Source organism: Bufo gargarizans, chromosome 4 (assembly GCF_014858855.1).
Source record: "Bufo gargarizans isolate SCDJY-AF-19 chromosome 4, ASM1485885v1, whole genome shotgun sequence".
Classification (NCBI taxonomy): domain Eukaryota; kingdom Metazoa; phylum Chordata; class Amphibia; order Anura; family Bufonidae; genus Bufo; species Bufo gargarizans.
Window position 1 is genome coordinate 37,994,290 of NC_058083.1, and position 18,521 is coordinate 38,012,810.

Here is an 18,521-nt window from a genome sequence, read left to right on the forward strand (position 1 = left end):
TTTTGTGATGTAAGGTAACAATAAATGTATTTTTTTAACACAGTTTTTATTTCATATTTTTTTTTTACGGTGTCCACCTGAGGGGTCAGTTCATGTGATATTATTATACAGCAGGTTGATGCGGATGCGGCAATACCTAATATGTATACTTTTTTATTTATTTAAGTTTTACACAGTAAAATCATTTTTTAAACAAAGAAAATCATGTTTTAGTGTCTCCATAGTCTGAGAGCCATAGCTTTTTTTTTTTTTGGGCGATTGTCTTTGGTAGAGTATCATTTTTGCAGGATGAGATGACGGTTTGATTGGCACTATTTTGGGGTTTATGTGACTTTTTGATTACTTGATATTACATTTTTTGTGATGTAAGGTAACAAAAAATAGCTTTTTTGACACTTTTTTGTTTGTTTTTTACAGTGTTCATCTGAGGGGTTAGGTCATGTGGTATTATTTTTTAGAGCAGGTTGTTATGGACGCAGCGATACCTAATATGTCTACTTTTTTATTTATTTAAGTTTTACACAATAAAAGCATTTTGAAACAAAAAAAAAATCATGTTCTAGTGTCTCCTTAGTCTGAGAGCCATCATTTTTCTATTTTTCGGGCGATTGTCTTAGGTAGGGGCTAATTTTTTGCGGGATGAGGTAATGGTTACATTGGTACTATTTTGGGGGGCATATGCATTTTTGATTGCTTGGTGTTGTACTTTTAGTGATGTAAAGTAATGTTTTTTTAGCACAGTTTTTATTTTATTTTTTGGACGGTGTTCATCTGAGGGGTTAGGTCATGTGATATTTTTATAGAGCCAGTCGTTACGGACGCGGAGATACCAAATATGTCTGTTTTTCTATTTTATTTACAATTTTATGTGTTTTATATTGGGAAAGGGGCGTTTTTTTTACTTGAAAATGTATTTCTTTTTTTATTATGGAAAACACTGTTTTTAAACTTTTTTTTTACTTTTTATTTTTGTCTCACTCTGGCACTTCAACTTCTGGGGGTCTGATCCCCTCTGCAATGCATTTGGAATAGAGATGAGCAAATAGAAGTTGACAAAGTGAAATTCGATCCGAATTTTAGTAAAAATTGTATTTGCACAAAGCCGAATTTCCTCACGCTTCGTGGTAACAAATCAAATTTTTTCCTAAAATGGCTGCTGCACGTGTAAGGACATGGAAAAAGGAACTCAGGGAAGGTGGGGTGACCCATAATGCCATGCATGCAGCCAATTAGCAGCCAGCCCAATGCCCAAAAAATTGATTTACAAGTGCAGGGCAAGATTATTCAAGGTGTAGGGAAAGGATAGGAAGGAATCATTCCACAGCGTTTATGTTGAACAGGGTTCAGTAGGGGAGGTTACAGCCTGGGTAATAGGAACAATCCTAGTACACCTTGCTGCACTGACTGGGGATCCAAATTGCCATTATACAGCTTTGTAATTCCAGCAAAACGTTCTTATTAGGGTGCAAGTGCTATTTGATAACAGGCATTAACAGGGTTTATTACAAGGAAATATTTCTACATTCTATTTGCCCTTGTGCAGTGCAGTTATATGTTCTAAAGCATTTTTTGGCTTGTATTTAGTGGGAAAAAAAGCTTATTAGCCGTTGTGTGGTGAAGTGCGAAAATTACAACCCTTTTTGGCGTGTATTAGAGGCAAAAGTAAAATATATTTGCAGTCAGCGGTGCAGTTATGTATTTTAAAGCCATTTTTGCAGTGTATTAGTGGCAAAACAAAATATATTTGGCGGTCAACGGTGCAGTTACTGTATCTGTTTTAAAGCCTTTTGTGGCGTGTATTACCATAAAAAGAAAAAATATATGTTTTACAGCATTTTTGCTATGTATTAGTGGCAAACCAAAAATATATTTGTCGTTCAGCGATGCAGTTATCTGTTTTAACGCCATTTTTAGCATGTATTAGTGGCAAACCAAAATATATTTGCCGTTAAGCAGTGCAGTTACCATATACAGACGTGGACAAAATTGTTGGTACCCTTTGGTCAATGAAAGAAAAAGTCACAATGGTCACAGAAATAACTTTAATCTGACAAAAGTAATAATAAATTAAAATTCTATAAATGTTAACCAATGAAAGTCAGACATTGTTTTTCAACCATGCTTCAACAGAATTATGTAAAAAAATAAACTCATGAAACAGGCATGGACAAAAATGATGGTACCCCTAGAAAACACAGAACATAATGTGACCAAAGGGACATGTTAATTCAAGGTGTGTCCACTAATTAGCATCACAGGTGTCTACAACCTTGTAATCAGCCATTGGGCCTATATATATGGCTCCAGGTAATCACTGTGTTGTTTGGTGATATGGTGTGTACCACACTCGACATGGACCAGAGGAAGCAAAGGAAAGAGCTGTCTCAAGAGATCAGAAAGAAAATTATAGACAAGCATGTTAAAGGTAAAGGCTATAAGACCATCTCCAAGCAACTAGATGTTCCTGTGAGTACAGTTGCACATATTATTCATAAGTTTAAGATCCATGGGACTGTAGCCAACCTCCCTGGACGTGGCCGCAGGAGGAAAATTGATGACAAATCTAAGAGACGGATAATCCGAATGGTAACAAAAGAGCCTAGAAAGACTTCTAAAGAGATTCAAGGTGAACTTCATGCTCAAGGAACATCAGTGTCAGATCGCACCATCCGTCGTTGTTTGAGCCAAAGTGGACTACATGGGAGACGACCAAGGAGGACACCATTGTTGAAAACGAATCATAAAAAAGCAAGACTGGAATATGCCAAACTACATGTTGACAAGCCACAAAGCTTCTGGGAGAATGTCCTGTGGACAGATGAGACAAAAATCGAAGTTTTTGCCAAGGCACATCAGCTGTATGTTCACAGACGAAAAAATGAAGCATATCAAGAAAAGAACACTGTCCCTACTGTGAAACATGGAGGAGGCTCTGTTATGTTCTGGGGCTGCTTTGCTGCGTCTGGCACAGGGTGTCTTGAATCTGTGCAGGGTACAATGAAATCTCAAGACTATCAAGGAATTCTAGAGAGAAATGTACTAGCCAGTGTCAGAAAGCTTGGTCTCAGTCGCAGGTCATGGGTCTTGCAACAGGACAATGACCCAAAACACACCGCTAAAAACACCCAAGAATGGCTAAGAGGAAAAAATTGGACTATTCTAAAGTGGCCTTCTATGAGCCCTGACCTCAATCCTATTGAGCATCTTTGGAAGGAGCTGAAACATGCAGTCTGGAAAAGGCACCCTTCAAACCGGACACAACTGGAGCAGTTTGCTCATGAGGAGTGGGCCAAAATACCTGCTGAGAGGTGCAGATGTCTCATTGACAGTTACAGGAAGCGTTTGATTGCAGTGATTGCCTCAAAAGGTTGCGCAACAAAATATTAAGTTAGGGGTACCATCATTTTTGTCCATGCCTGTTTCATGAGTTTATTTTTTTACATAATTCTGTTGAAGCATGGTTGAAAAACAATGTCTGACTTTCATTGGTTAACATTTATAGAATTTTAATTTATTATTACTTTTGTCAGATTAAAGTTATTTCTGTGACCATTGTGACTTTTTCTTTCATTGACCAAAGGGTACCAACAATTTTGTCCACGTCTGTATGTTTTAAAGCCTTTTGTGGCATGTATTACCATAAAAATATATATATATATTTGCCGGTCAGCAGTGCTGTTATCTGTTTTAAAGCCATTTTAGCAGTGTATTAGTGGAAAACCAAAAATATATTTCCTGTTCAATGGTGCAGTTATCTGTTTTAGAGCCATTTTTGCCGTTTATTAGTGGCAAACCAAAAATATATTTGCCGGTCAGCGGTGCAGTTATCTGTTTTTAAGCCTTTTGTGGCGTGTACCGTATTAGCGGTCAAAGAAAAAATATATTTGCCAGTCAGCGGTACAGTTATATGTTTTAAAGCCTTTTGTGACATATAACAGAGGTGCAGTTGTCTGTTCTAAAGCCATTTTTGCTGTGCATTAGTGGCAAAACCAAAATATATTTGCCATTCAGCGGTGCAATTACTGTATATGTTTTAAAGCCATTTGTGGCGTGTGTTACCATAAAAAGAAAAAATATATTTGCCATTCAGCAGTGCAGTTATCTGTTCTAAAGCCATTTTTGCTGTGCATTAGTGGCAAAACCAAAATATATTTGCTATTCAGCGGTGCAGTTACCATATATCTTTTAAAGCCTTTTGTGGCGTGTATTACCGTAAAAAGAAAAAATACATTTGCTGGTCAGTGGTGCTGTTATCTGTTTGAAAGCCATTTTTGCTGTGTATTAGTGGCAAAACCAAAATATATTTGCCGTTCAGCGATGCAGATACCATATATGTTTTAAAACCTTTTGTGGCGTGTATTACCGTAAAAAATATATATATTATTTGCCGGTCAGCGGTGCGGTTATATGTTTTAAAGCCTTTTGTGGCATGTATTAGCGTAAAAAGAAAAAATATATTTGCCGGTCAGTTGTGCCATTATATGTTTTAAAGCCTTTTGTGGCATGTATTAGTGGTAAAAAAAGGACTTATTAGCCGTTGTGTGCTGAAGTGAGAAAATTACCGAGTTTTTGGGGGTGTTTTAATTTAATTATTATTTATTTAATTGATTTAACAGTTTGTCAGTGAGAGAAGTGCCAGGCACTACACAGGGGAGTGGCAGAGGCCTAAATGTTTCTGGTGCAGGCAGAGGTCGCAGCAGAGTAAGGGGGCGTGGCAGCAGGGGTCACTTCCAGAGGCCTGAGCTACCAGTGACAGCTAGCAGTCATGTCTTGACCAGCAACCCAGTGGTTCTTGAATGGTTGACTATGTCATCCACTTCGTCCCAAGTGATATCAGACAACCCCAGCCAAGAGTCAGTGGGTTTGTCAGACACAACCTTTAGTTGGCATGACCCGGGAGCAGGCCCTGTACCCTCACCTGTCCTCAACCTGCCTCTGTCCTTTTTTATTCCCTCAGCCAGAGAAGTATTATATGCTGTGGGCTCAGCCCCACTATTCAGCGGGGACGAGCTACTAGAGGACAGTCAGCAGCTACTGGTCAGCCAAGATGTGGAGGAGACATCTGCAGCTTCCTCCGCTAGGCGGGCAAGTAGTGATGAGGAAGTGCCGTGGGAGCTGGTGTTGCGAGCAGTGAGACTCCTGACCTAGAGACAGTTGAGAAGGACATCAGTGACCTGCAGACAGTACTCGATGATAATGATGTAGATGATCGCACTTGGGAGCCGGGTGACAAAGGGGCATCATTATCGAGAGAAGGGTGACAGCTTGTCCGTGAGGCAGCGGCGGAGCCAGCAAGTCGCTAGCGTGGCCGGGTGTCAGCAGGGTGTCAGCAGTGGGAGGTCGATAGCCAAACGTGCCAGGGGTAGACCACCAGCTTTGCGGGAGCCTACCTGCCCTGAAAGTAGTGGTGCACAGTTTTATGGATGCAGTGGTGGTAGCAGTCAGTCAGTGCGTAGTGTTGGGGGTAAAATCACCTACTCGGCGGTGTGGCAGTTTTTTTGTTAAACCGCCGGAGGAGGTGAACATGGCCATATGTAGAATCTGTGGGCAGAAGGTAAGGCATGCCAGGGTGCCAATGTTGGCACCACGGCTCTACATCAACATATGCAGATTCACCATAAGGTGGCCTCGGAGAACAGTTGCTCTGATGTGGTTGTCTAGCCTGCCACAGCAACCGCTGCATCAACCAGAGGAACGCATCCGGTTTCAGGCACTCAAGGCTCCCCCACTTCAGCCGAAAGGAGCTGTCTGTCCTTCCCATCATCTGCTGGTCCTGATGCTCCTGCTCCTCCTCCTCCTAATCCTTGTCAGTCATTCCGTCAGCAATTGATTACCAAAACGATTGCCAAGAGACAACAGTATACGTGCACTCCTCCAAAGGCGCCGAAGCTGAATGTGCTCCTGTCCAAGTTCCCGGTGCTGCAGTCCCTCCCTTTCCAAGTGGTGGACTCTGCACCTTTCAGAGAACTGATGGCTTGAGCCGAGTCGAGGTGGAGAGTCCCAAGCCATCATTTATTTGCCAAAAAGGCAGTAACAGACCTGCACACACATGTAGAACAGAAGGTGGGCCAGTCCTTGAACCCTTTAGTGTCTGCCAAAGTGCACGGCAGCACCGACATGTGGAGATATAACTACGATCAGGGACAATACATGTCCTTTACGACCCACTGGGTGAATGTGGTTCCTGCACAGCCACACCAGCAACTTGGCCAGGTGACCCCGCTTCTGCCTCCACGTTCTCACGCCGTTGGTAATGCGACAATGTCTGCCTCTGCCTCCTCATTCTCCACTGTGTCCTTAGCCTCCACTGCAGGGACAATTCACAGTGCCCCTCCAGCATACCACATGTGCAGGGTGCGGCGGTGTCACGCTGTTCTGCACCTCGTTTGCCTGGGCGAACAGAATCTCACAGGGGAGGAACTGCTCCGTGTCCTTCATGCTGACACCCTTTCCACTCTGTCGGGGGCTCTACTTGTATAAGCGTTTAATAGAACAGGTTCTGTAGACATCTATGTGGCATCAGCTGATGATGGTGTAAAAGGTGTGTGCTTCTACTTGGCGCTAACGTCGACCTGTAAGGCTGAGTTCATACTTGAGTTATTTGGTCAGTTTTGGCCCCATGACTGCTCAAATAAGTGAAGTGTGCAGTGATGCTAAAAGCTACACCTGTCATCTGCATGTCATACAGACTCACAGTATTATTTCACTACCATGGCAGACTCCCTATGCTTGTCACTATAAAGGCTCTATGCAGCCAGGAAATAGCAGTTTTTAACTAGATTTGCCGCACATGAATTTGGATTGAACCAAACTTTTCCCCAAAAATTCAGCAAACCGGCAAATCAAATTTAAAAAAAAATTGCTTATCTCTAATTTCAATACATCGTGTATTGTAATGCTTTGCATGTCTGCTTGTATGCTGACAGCCTGCCTGTGAGACCCAGCCTAAGGGCTGTATCTCACAGGCTTCCGTAGAAGGCAAGTCCCGATGCCTATAGAAGGCATCGGGCTGCCTTCTCTGCAATCAGGTCCCCATCACCGCAGCGCGGGGACCCAATGGGGAAGAGAAGGGCACATGCACCCTCCGCAAACCTTGTGCATGTCGCGGTCAGCTTTGACTACAGCATACAAGGGTTTAATATGCTGGCATCGGTGTTTTCACCGATGCTGGTGTATGCAGCAGGGGTCTGGCTGTCAGTGAATGCCGAACCCCTGCTGCTGATCGGGCGGGCGCAGCACCTGCACCCACCCCATCAGCCCGCCATACATGTACAGTGCTGGTCCTTAAGTCACGTCCACCAGCACCGTACATGTATGGCACGGGTCCTTAAGGGGTTAATTTCCCTGTCACACATGCAGTACACGTGTATCTCACACCAAAAAACTGGCATGTCACCAGCCGAACTAACAGTCATATTAACTATATTAATTTCCCTGTCACGTATAAAGTGCACGTTTATCTCACACCAAAAATGGGAATATGTCACCCACCGAACTAACAGATGGATTAACTATATTAATTTCCCTGTTGCGTATGCAGTGCAGGTGTACCTCACACCAAAAATAGGTATATGTCACCCACCGAACTAACAGATGGATTAACTATTATATTTTTGTGTCAGGGGTACAAAAATGGTGCATTGCACCCACAAAAAAATCGCTATAGGTCACCCACAGAATTAACAGCCAGATTAAATATTATATTTCTGTGTCAGGGGTGCAAAGCTACTGTATTGCACCCACAAAAAATCCTTATATATAGGTCATGCACAAAACAAATAGCCAGATTCCTAACACTCTCCCTCGCTTCAGCAGCCTGCTTCCTGTCCCTGCACTACTCAAATTTGATGGGTGGTGCTACACGTGATCCAGCTTGTATAGAGGCTGGGTCACATGATGCACCTGCCAATCACAGTCATGCCATTACTTGGCATGGCTGTGATGGCTTTTAAGTGCCCACAGCTTAAAAGCTTTGTTGATTGGCTGCCCTGCAGCCTTTCAAAAGGTTTATTAAATGCCCGAACACTGAACTTTTCCAGCAAAGTTTGGGTTTAGGTCCGGGTACCCGAACTCGCAAAGTTCAGTACGGACCCGAACTTTACAGTTCGGGTACGCTCAACACTAGTAAGAATCCTTGTTCAACACAAGTCATTTCATCTTCCAATACCACTGTGCATGTATAAACACTGGCACACATGGCCCAGAAAAGGGATAATATTTGGTCCATTTTTTTTCTATATTTTAAAGGGCTTCTCTCACCCCCCAAACAGCAATTTTCAGTATTGGACTTAATATAATTGCTAATGTACGCAGAGTCCATATATACCCCTCTTACCTCTGGCTGTGCTTTAAATTCTTTAAAAATAGTACTTTTGTGATATGCAAATTTCGTCACTACTAGCAAGTTAGGCGGTTACTTGCTGGTAGCCCCCTCCTCCACTTGATTGACAGGGCCAGCGAGCACTCTCCTCCTCTCACTGGCCCTCTCTGCCCATAAAATCCTGTGCCTGGATTTTTTCGGGTGTAATCTTTTCCGGGTGTATTCTGACGTCATTGGCGCAGGCGCACTGAGGAAGGAGCGGGAAGGCGAGCGTCCTTCTCTCAGAGCGCCTGCGCCGAATCAGTGCTGGTACAGCGCAGGCGCAGGATTTTATGGGCAGAGAGGGCCAGCGAGAGGAGAAGAGCGCTCGCTGGCCCTGTCAATCAAGTGGAGGAGGGGGCGTTTTTTTAGACCGAGGATACGGCAGCTACCAGCAAGTAACTGCCCAACTTGCTGGTAGTGAAGAAATTTGCATATCACAAAAGTACTATTTTTAAAGAATTTAAAGCACAGCTTTAAGGTAAGAGGGGTATACAGTGGGATGCGAAAGTTTGGGCAACCTTGTTAATCGTCATGATTTTCCTGTATAAATCGTTGGTTGTTACGATAAAAAATGTCAGCTAAATATATCATATAGGAGACACACACAGTGATATTTGAGAAGTTAAATGAAGTTTATTGGATTTGCAGAAAGTGTGCTATAATAGTTTAAACAAAATTAGGCAGGTGCATAAATTTGGGCACTGTTGTCATTTTATTGATTCCAAAACCTTTAGAACTAATTATTGGAACTCAAATTGGCTTGGTAAGCTCAGTGACCCCTGACCTAAATACACAGGTGAATCCAATTATGAAAAAGAGTATTTAAGGGGGTCAATTGTAAGTTTCCCTCCTCTTTAAATTTTCTCTGAAGAGTAGCAACATGGGGGTCTCAAAACAACTCTCAAATGACCTGAAGACAAAGATTGTTCACCATCATGGTTTAGGGGAAGGATACAGAAAGGGGTCTCAGAGATTTCAGCTGTCTGTTTCCACAGTTAGGAACATATTGAGGAAATGGAAACACAGGCTCAGTTCAAGTTAAGGCTCGAAGTGGCAGACCAAGAAAAGTCTCAGATAGACAGAAGCGACGAATGGTGAGAACAGTCAGAGTCAACCCACAGACCAGCACCAAAGACCTACAACATAATCTTGCTGCAGATGGAGTCACTGTGCATCGTTCAACCATTCGGCGCACTTTACACAAGGAAATGCTGTATGCGTGAGTGATGCAGAGGAAGCCTTTTCTCCGCCCACAGCACAAAAAGTGCCGCTTGAGGTGGGCTAAAGTACATTTGGAATAAGGTGCTGTGGCCTGATAAAACTAAAATTGAGTTATTTGGCCATAACAAGAGGCGTTATGCATGGAGGAAAAAGATCACAGCATTCCAAGAAAAACACCTGCTACCTACAGTAAAATATGGTGGTGGTTCCATCATGCTGTGGGGCTGTGTGGCCAGTGCAGGGACTGGGAATCTTGTCAAAGTTGAGGGACGCATGGATTCCACTCAGTATCAGCAGATTCTGGAGACCGATGTCCAGGGATCAGTGACAAAGCTGAAGCTGCACCGGGGCTGGATCTTTCAACAAGACAACGACCCTAAACACTGCTCAAAATCCACTAAGGCATTTATGCAGAGGAACAAGTACAACGTTCTGGAATAGCCATCTCAGTCCCCAGACCTGAATATAATTGAAAATCTGTGGTGTGACTTAAAGAGCTGTCCATGCTCGGAAGCCATCAAACCTGAATGAACTAAAGATGTTTTGTAAAGAGGAATGGTCCAAAATACCTTCAACCAGAATCCAGACTCTCATTGGAACCTACAGGAAGCATTTAGAGGCTGTAATTTCTGCAAAAGGAGGATCTACTAAATATTGATTTAATTTCTTTTTTGTGGTGCCCACATTTATGCACCTGCCTAATTTTATTTAAACAATTATAGCACACTTTCTGTAAATCCAATAAACTTCATTTCACTTCTCAAATATCACTGTGTTTGTCTCCTATATGATATATTTAACTGACATTTTTTATCGTAACAACCAACGATTTATACAGGGAAATCACGAAGATTAACAAGGTTGACCAAACTTTCGCATCCCACTGTATATGGACTCTGCGTACATTAGCATTTATATTAAGTCCAATACTGAAAATTGCTGTTTGGGGGGTGACAGAAGCCCTTTAAAAGCAAAAAAGTCAGACAGTGCAGTGTATTTTCAGATAGACTGTTATTTACGCTGACTACCATCCATTTACCCATAGCTGTACATGTCACTGTCTTCGTTTTAAAGAGCAAGACATGGGTTCAATGCATCTCAATGACATGTGATATATAACTTTTTAATTCAATTGGGACACTTTTGATTTGTGTCAAATTTATTCAGATTCCAATCAGACAGCTGAATTGTTCAAATAAGACCATGAAACAATTTTGGGAAATTCGGTAATTTCTATAGTGGAGGAAGGAGTCAACAGGAACTGACTTCAATACACTCCTGGGAGTTGCAGGTGCTTGATGGTCACATGTGATGTGCTTGCAGGCCATCTACAGGAACTAAGAGAACAGAAGAGAAGAGGGGTGAAGACTCTCGCTAAGTCCTAAGTCTCCTAAGTCTCCTTTCTTGATTTAGCCTGTTTTTAACACAGAAGCGTATATATGACAGAGCTTGGCTTCTCTCACTTTCTGTATCATATCCTGTACTCAGACAGGGCAGCAGAATTCATCTGACAGCATTGATTTAAACTAATTGTAACTGATCACCTGGCACCCCGACTGAGTACCTCCGTTGATGGATGCTCCTAGCGTGTTCCTGAGGTTTCCAAGCACTCTGCAGACCCCACAATCACCGAACCAAAGAAGCATATAAATCCTCTCAAGCATATGAATGCTGTAGACAGTTGAATAGGAAACCATACGAATAGGTTTACGCTCCTAGCAGTCAAACTGGAACAGCATACCATAAATCCTCCCCCCCAACAATGAGACGACACTTCACTTTGAGGGTAAAAACAGGAACTGACTTTATTTAGACATAGCACACCTACTTTAAACCCCCCCAGCAGCCTCATTTGCATACAATAGGGCACATGGAGGTCTATGGTACAAGGAAGGGTGGGGCCTGACAATAGCAAGGGCTGATGGGATATGAAGGAGGGACAGAGCAGCTGGTTTAAACTGGTTTCTCAGTGTCCCTGAGACAACACCTTGCTGGGGAAACAATGGGACAGGAAAAGGGGGGAGGAGAAGAGGCACAGAACAGCAATGCCTTTAACATCACAGCAAGAGCAAGATACACACAGCCCACAATACATCGCAATACAATCCAACCGAACCCATAACAACATACACAATATTCAATACAGCCCGAATGCAATCTGCTACACAGTCTCAAAGGCCATTGTTCCCAAAAGTCACAACATGTCCACAGATGGTCCCCAAAGGGCCAGCAGCAGCAACACAAAACACCACATGCCCAAATTGCATTCAAACGTACAAATTCACCAGGGGCCATAGTCAGCAGGTAGGAGGCGGGTAGCCAGTCCTCTCCAATGCCCAGTGGCGAGGCGGGTTCCGCCACATTTCTCCCCTTTCCCATTGAGACTATCCAGACTCCAGACCTCCAGTCGGTCTGGGGCTCTGATAGTCAGACGGCTTTTCTCAAAGGGTGTAGTTGTCCCTATGGCCCCCTGCCACTTGTGCCCAGTTGTAGATCCATGGCTTGGGGGGAAGGTAACCAGGGTGCCCTCTCCCCTGGTGGAACAAAGCTGTTGCTGGGGGGAAGGGGTAACAGGCTCCTCTCTCTGCGACACCCTCCCTTGTTGCAGGGGAAAACAGACTGCCTCTCCTTCCAATACATTGTCCTGTTGTTGTGGACCAGGACAGACTGTCCATATCTCCAGTGGTGCCGGTACAGAGACTACGGTCCCATCTGCACTGTTGTGGGGCTTACTGTCTCCCCTTGGTGGGCTAGGCTGCCGCTGGGGAAGGGGAACGAGTCTCTCCCCTCCCGGTGGAATATTCTGCCGCTGGGGATCTGGGCCAACTGCCCAGCATCCCTGTAGGGCCGGTAGAGAGACCGCAGTCCCATCTCCACCTGCCATCTGTGGGTCTTCCCAGGACCAGTTGATAAGGTCCCTCATTTCTGGAGCTGGTTGGGGGGTAGGAGGTACCGAATGCAAGTCTCCTGATGACGGGCTTAGTTGTTGGGGAGGGGGAACGAAACTCACCGCTCCCAATGGTGTACAGTTCATAAGCCCCATCAGGTTAGAGACAGGCGGTGTCACTTGATTATATAAGTCTGCATAATTCTGTTCGATCTCCCACTGCTCTGGTGGTACTTGCAGGGTATAGGGTGACTGACTGGAGCAAAACAGGTGCTGGTAATCCTGCTCCAGTTCCCATTCCTGGACAGCTAGTTCAATCAGGTCTGGCCTTAGGTCTTCGGCCATAGGGAGATCCAGCATGGCCTCTCTGTAGTCAAATATGTCCCAAAGCCGTGACTCTGCCGCACTCCCAAATTCCGGTTCTGCAAAGGTCCCCCATAATAAGCCAGGGCCATTATAATCCTTGCCCTCGGGTTTGTCAAATTTGGCCATTCCAGGAACCCGCTGAACCGCGTACCAACATAGCGCTTGGTATGCATCATCGAGACCCAGTTCCCTCCATGCAAGTGAATTAAGTTGCATCACCAATTCCTCCTGGGCCTGTTCTCCCAGCATAGGTATCCGTAGGGCCACTCTGGCCTGTAACCGCTGCTCCTTGCTGGGAAGACGCTCACCTCGCCAACGCTGGACACCTTCTAGGGTTTCTTCCCACATCTCTTGTCGGGCGCTCTCTCTGCAGTCCAACCTGGTTGACTCTCCTATTGGCTTGACCAGTGGTGCCAAGAGGTTTAACCTCCGGTTAAATTAATTTCCTACCTTGAGCGTTGTCCAGGGACTTGCTGGTTCTATGCCGCTCCATAATAATTCCTGTGTCTCCAGGGTGTTGTTCCTCTCACACCAGGACGCCATCCCACCGCTTGCCACCAATGTAACGGATCACCTGGCACCCCGACTGAGTACCTCCGTTGATGGATGCTTCTAGCGTGTTCCTGAGGTTTCCAAGCACTCTGCAGACCCCACAATCACCGAACCGAAGAAGCATATAAATCCTCTCAAGCATATGGTATGCTGTTCCAGTTTGACTGCTAGGAGCGTAAACCTATTCGTATGGTTTCCTATTCAACTGTCTACAGCATTCATATGCTTGAGAGGATTTATAAGCTTCTTCGGTTCGGTGATTGTGGGATCTGCAGAGTGCTTGGAAACCTCAGGAACACGCTAGGAGCATCCATCAACGGAGGTACTCAGTCGGAGTGCCAGGTGATCCGTTACACTAATCTTCTATCCTCAACCAATGGGACTCCCCTCCCGCCGATCACAAGAATGGGAGTTCAGTTACACCCTCCCCCATTCCCCATATGAATGGAGTAGTGATTGAGCATGTGTGCTGCCTCTTCATTCATCTCTGTGGGACTGCTGGAGGTAGCCTAGGGCTGTATTCTCCTATCTTGGGCAATCCCATAGAGAATGGGACTAGGGCAGTGTTCCTCAACTCCAGTCCTCAGGGCCCACCTGCCAATCATGGTTTAAGAATATCCCACAGATTGAATATTTGATGCATTGACACCAATTATATCACCTGCTCAATACTTAGGAATTCCTGAAAACATGATAAGTATAAACTCAAGAACAACCCCTTTAAGAAGATGTAAGTTACAGATACAGTTAAAGTTTATAATAACATATTTTGTATTCACAGCTTACTAAGAAGTATGGCCCGGTCTTGAGTGTCCAGATTGGCATGACAAAAGCAGTTGTCCTTTGTGGCTATGAAGCTGTCAAGGATGCGCTCATCAATCATGCCGATGTATTTTCTAACAGACCTCATGTGCCTGTGTTTGCAAAAACACTGGGGAACAACGGTAACCAATTATTTTGAATGCTAACTGTAATAAAAGCTGGTTATCAGTTCATCATTACTTCAGTAAGTCCCATGTCTTATGGATGAGTATAATGTGCATTCATTTTATTCAGGTGTTGTCTTTTCCAATGGAGAGAACTGGAAAGTGATGAGAAGATTTACGCTCTCCACACTACGAGATTATGGAATGGGCAAGAAAACCATAGAAGACAAGATCATCGAGGAGGCCGAGTGTTTAGTTCAGAAGTTTAAATCATATAAAGGTGAGCAGTTAACTTGATGTGCATCGTGAGCTTCCCACCAGGGCCCTCTATATCGCGTCCCAGGTTTAGTAAGGAATGCTGAGTGGTGTAGTGCGGCCTAAATGTCTGTTTATGTGTGTCACGATGCTCCTACCTGGATACAGCCAGACCCCAGGCTTTGGCTCCGAAGCAATAAAAAGGGGGAATAATTGAGGGATTTGGAAGAATATCTTGAGTCCAGACCTTGAGATGATGTTCAATGGCAGCTGAATAAATATTTCTTTAAATAGTTTTCAGGCTTTGTCTTGGTTCCAGCAGGCTTTAGCATGAACTGGCAGGCAAACTTAACTCTGCTTTATCTCTTTCTCTCTGCTGTACTGACCAGCTAGCTTAGTAACTTTGATTCCTTCTTTATGCTGCACTCCACTCTTTAGTCTGACTTAGTTTCAGCCAAGGAATAGGTTAGTGTCCTGTCAGCTCCAACATGGAGTCTGAACCGGAATCATCTAGAACTGCCCCACCTCCTTCTGGTAGCAAGCAGGACTTGCCCACTTCTGCCCAAAAGGGGGGAGAATGGAATAGTGAATTCCATTCTGTCTAAGGATAGATCTGCCATATTTTCTGCCACCTGCTGGTGAACCAGGTAAATTACATTTATAACAGTTACATAACAATATTATAGATGCACATTGTGGTGAACCCGGAACAGAATACATAGATGACATTGTGTTAGCCCAATAAAGACAGTAGGAAGGTGCAGGAGTGAAGTTTGTCCAAACCCGGCGAACCCGAACTTCCACAGGTTTGCTCATCCCTAATCCTGACCCACTCACTTCTATGGGTCTGTGCACATGAGCATTATTTTTCATGTTCTGCGTTACGTGAAATTCGCAGCATGTTCTATATTCTGCGTTTTTCATGCAGCCCTGGCACATAGAAGTGAATTGGGCTACCGTAAAAAGCACATTGCATCCAGATGTAATGCGTTTCTCACTGATAGTTGCTAGGAGATATACATTGTTATTCTTCAGTTTCTTTTTCACTTGCAGAAAAAAATTTCACTTGCAGAAAAAACTTCACACAGAAAAAAATTAAACACTGAACGCAGTGGCAGACAAAACTGACTGTACTTGCGTATTGTTCGTGTGAGGGCTTATACACACGGACGTCTGGCGGCCGGGCCTGTGCTGCGTACTAAAAATTGTGATCCGCAATGCACAGGCACTGACTGCATGCACTCCGCTCCGTTCTGTGCCTCCGTTCCTCACCAGACCTTCTGGATGGCATGGGTCCGCACCCGTAAAGCGGTGCACAGAAGGCCAGTGCCCGTATATTGTAGACCCGCTGTTTTCGAGCTGCAATATGGGCACGGCCGTGTGCATGAGCCCTGAAAGGGGTTTAACCACCTCAGGACCGCCTAACGCAGGATCGCGGTCCGGAGGCGGCAGCTCCAGGCAGAGTCACGCAGTAATGCGTCATCTCGCGAGACTCGAGATGACGCGATTAGCCGGCCCGCACATGCGCATCGCGGGCCGGCAATAGTTAGAGGGGGATCGGGTCATCAGCTTGCCAGCCAATGATCGTGGCTGGCAAGCTGATGATTTAAAAAAAAAAAACAATCAGAAGCCAGTTAACACATTATATTAGTAAATATAATGTGTTAAATGGCTTCCCTGCTCCTCTGCTGGTCCTTTTGGTCGGTTGGTCTCAGCAGAGGAGCAGGAATCACAGTGAGTAGCACCAAACACCACACACTTAGCCCCAGATCACCTCCCTGCACCCCAATTAACCCTTTTATCACCCCTTGATCGCCCCTGTCAATCACCTAGTGAAAGGAAAAAAGTGATCAGTGTAAACTGTCACTTTTTCTTTTCACTGGTATTGACTGTTAGGTTTTAGGATAGTTTAGGCCCCTTGGTTAGGCAGTTTAGCGATCGGTTAGCGCCCAGCCCACCGCACCGCAGTCACTGATTCGCTGATTAGCGTATCGCTAATCAGCATTTGTACTTTTATAGTATCTGTAAGTGATCAAAACTGATCACAGTCAGATCTATAATAGTATTAGTGTCACCTTAGCTCGCCCTCCACCCAAAACGCAGTGTTTGCCCGATCAGGCCTGATTGGTCGCCCACACGTGCGTTCACCCACGCCCGCCCCGCCGCAGTGACAAAAAAATTCATTTTTTTTTTATCACTGCACAATCACTTTACAAGCGCTGCGGCGATAAAAAAATCAGTTTTGATATTTTTTATCAACCGCAGCGGCCTCCCGTACTTCGCTAGCCTCCCATTTGTAAGACAGGCTTGCTTTTTTTCTTGGGTAGTCTCAGGGATTTAGTAGCCCAAATGTCGAACAAGGGGGTATTCTTCTGAAGAGGCCTACAGGCTTCTGACCCAGTCGGATGAGGAATGGGAACCCTCACCTGATGAATCTAGCGGGTCAGAATATGAACCTGTAGAAAGCAGTGGCAGTCTGACTCAAAGTTCGGACGAGAAGGTTGAGGTCCCTGATAGCACCAGGCGTACCCGGCCCAGGTTGCGCAGGATCCGCTTCAAGGGCAGCAGAGTGGGGCTGGCGCTGTCGGATTACGTGGTGAGGCATACACCAGCAGCGCAGCCCTCCCTGGACCTAGTACCAGCACTGCCGTACAACATGGTGAAGTGGCGAGCACCAGAAGGGCAGTTGAAGCTGGTACGGTGGCACGTGCAATAGTTACCCCGTCACAGCCACCGCACAGACAGGCCCGTAGACCCCCTAGAATCCCTGAGGTGCTGGCAAATCCTGATTGGCAGTCCCCAACTTCAGCCGCACCATTAGTTCCCCCTTTCACCGCCCAGTCTGGAGTTCGGGTTGAGACAGCTCAGATCGGTTCGGCCCTGGGATTTTTTGAGCTGTTCTTGACTGCGGAGCTCTTGGACATTGTCGTGGCAGAAACAAACCGGTATGCCACACAATTTATAACCGCCAACCCGGGAAGCTATTATGTCCAGCCTTTCCGGTGGAAACCAGTCCAAGTTTCCGAAATTAAAACTTTTCTGGGCCTTCTCCTCAACTTCGGTCTAACCAAAAAGCATGAATTGCGGTCATATTGGTCCACAAACCCAATTCATCACATGCCCATGTTCTCTGCTGCCATGTCCAGGGCACGATTTGAGGCCATCCTGCGTTTCCTGCACTTTAGCGACAACACCACCTCCCGTCCCAGAGGCCACCCTGCTTTTGACCGGCTCCACAAAATTCGGCCCCTCATAGACCACTTCAACCAGAAATTTGCAGATTTGTATACCCCTTAGCAAAACATCTGCGTAGACGAGTCCCTAATACATTTTACTGGGCGCCTTGACTTCAAACAATACATCCCAAGCAAGCGCGCCCGGTATGGGGTCAAATTGTATAAGCTCTGTGAAAGGGCCACAGGCTATACCCACAAATTTCAGATCTATGAGGGAAAAGATCAGACCCTGGAGCCGGTCGGTTGCCCTGACTACCTGGGGAGCAGTGGGAAGACAGTTTGGGACTTGGTGTCACCCTTATTTGGCAAGGGGTACCATCTTTATGTGGACAATTTCTACACAAGTATGGCCGTCTTCAGGCATTTGTTTCTAGAACAGATTGGCTGCTGTGGCACCGCGCGAACTAGTCGCGCGGGCTTCCCCCAACGGCTCGTTACCACCCGTCTTGCAAGGGGGAGAGGGCTGCCTTGTGTAACGAAGAACTGCTCGCGGTGAAATGGAGAGACAAGCGTGACGTTTACATGCTCTCCTCCATTCACGCAGACACGACAATCCAAATTGAGCGAGCAACCAGAGTCATTGAAAAGCCCCTCTAAGTCCACGACTATAACCTTCACATGGGAGGGGTGGACTTCAATGACCAGATGTTGTCTCCGTATTTAGTTTCCCGACGCACCAGACGCTGGTATAAGAAGGTGTCTGTATATTTAATTCA

At 45.2% G+C, this 18,521-nt stretch overlaps 1 protein-coding gene across 2 annotated transcripts in view; it reads left to right on the plus strand.

Moving 5' to 3' along the window:
• The window catches only part of LOC122934406 (cytochrome P450 2C14-like), a 66,960-nt gene that overhangs the window by 25,841 nt on the left and 22,598 nt on the right, over positions 1-18,521 (plus strand). For both annotated transcript variants that reach the window (XM_044289840.1, XM_044289841.1), the window contains exons 3-4: positions 14,170-14,332; positions 14,445-14,594. In XM_044289840.1, the coding sequence (XP_044145775.1) occupies positions 14,170-14,332; positions 14,445-14,594 (313 nt within the window). The remainder of the gene's footprint in view (positions 1-14,169; positions 14,333-14,444; positions 14,595-18,521) is intronic.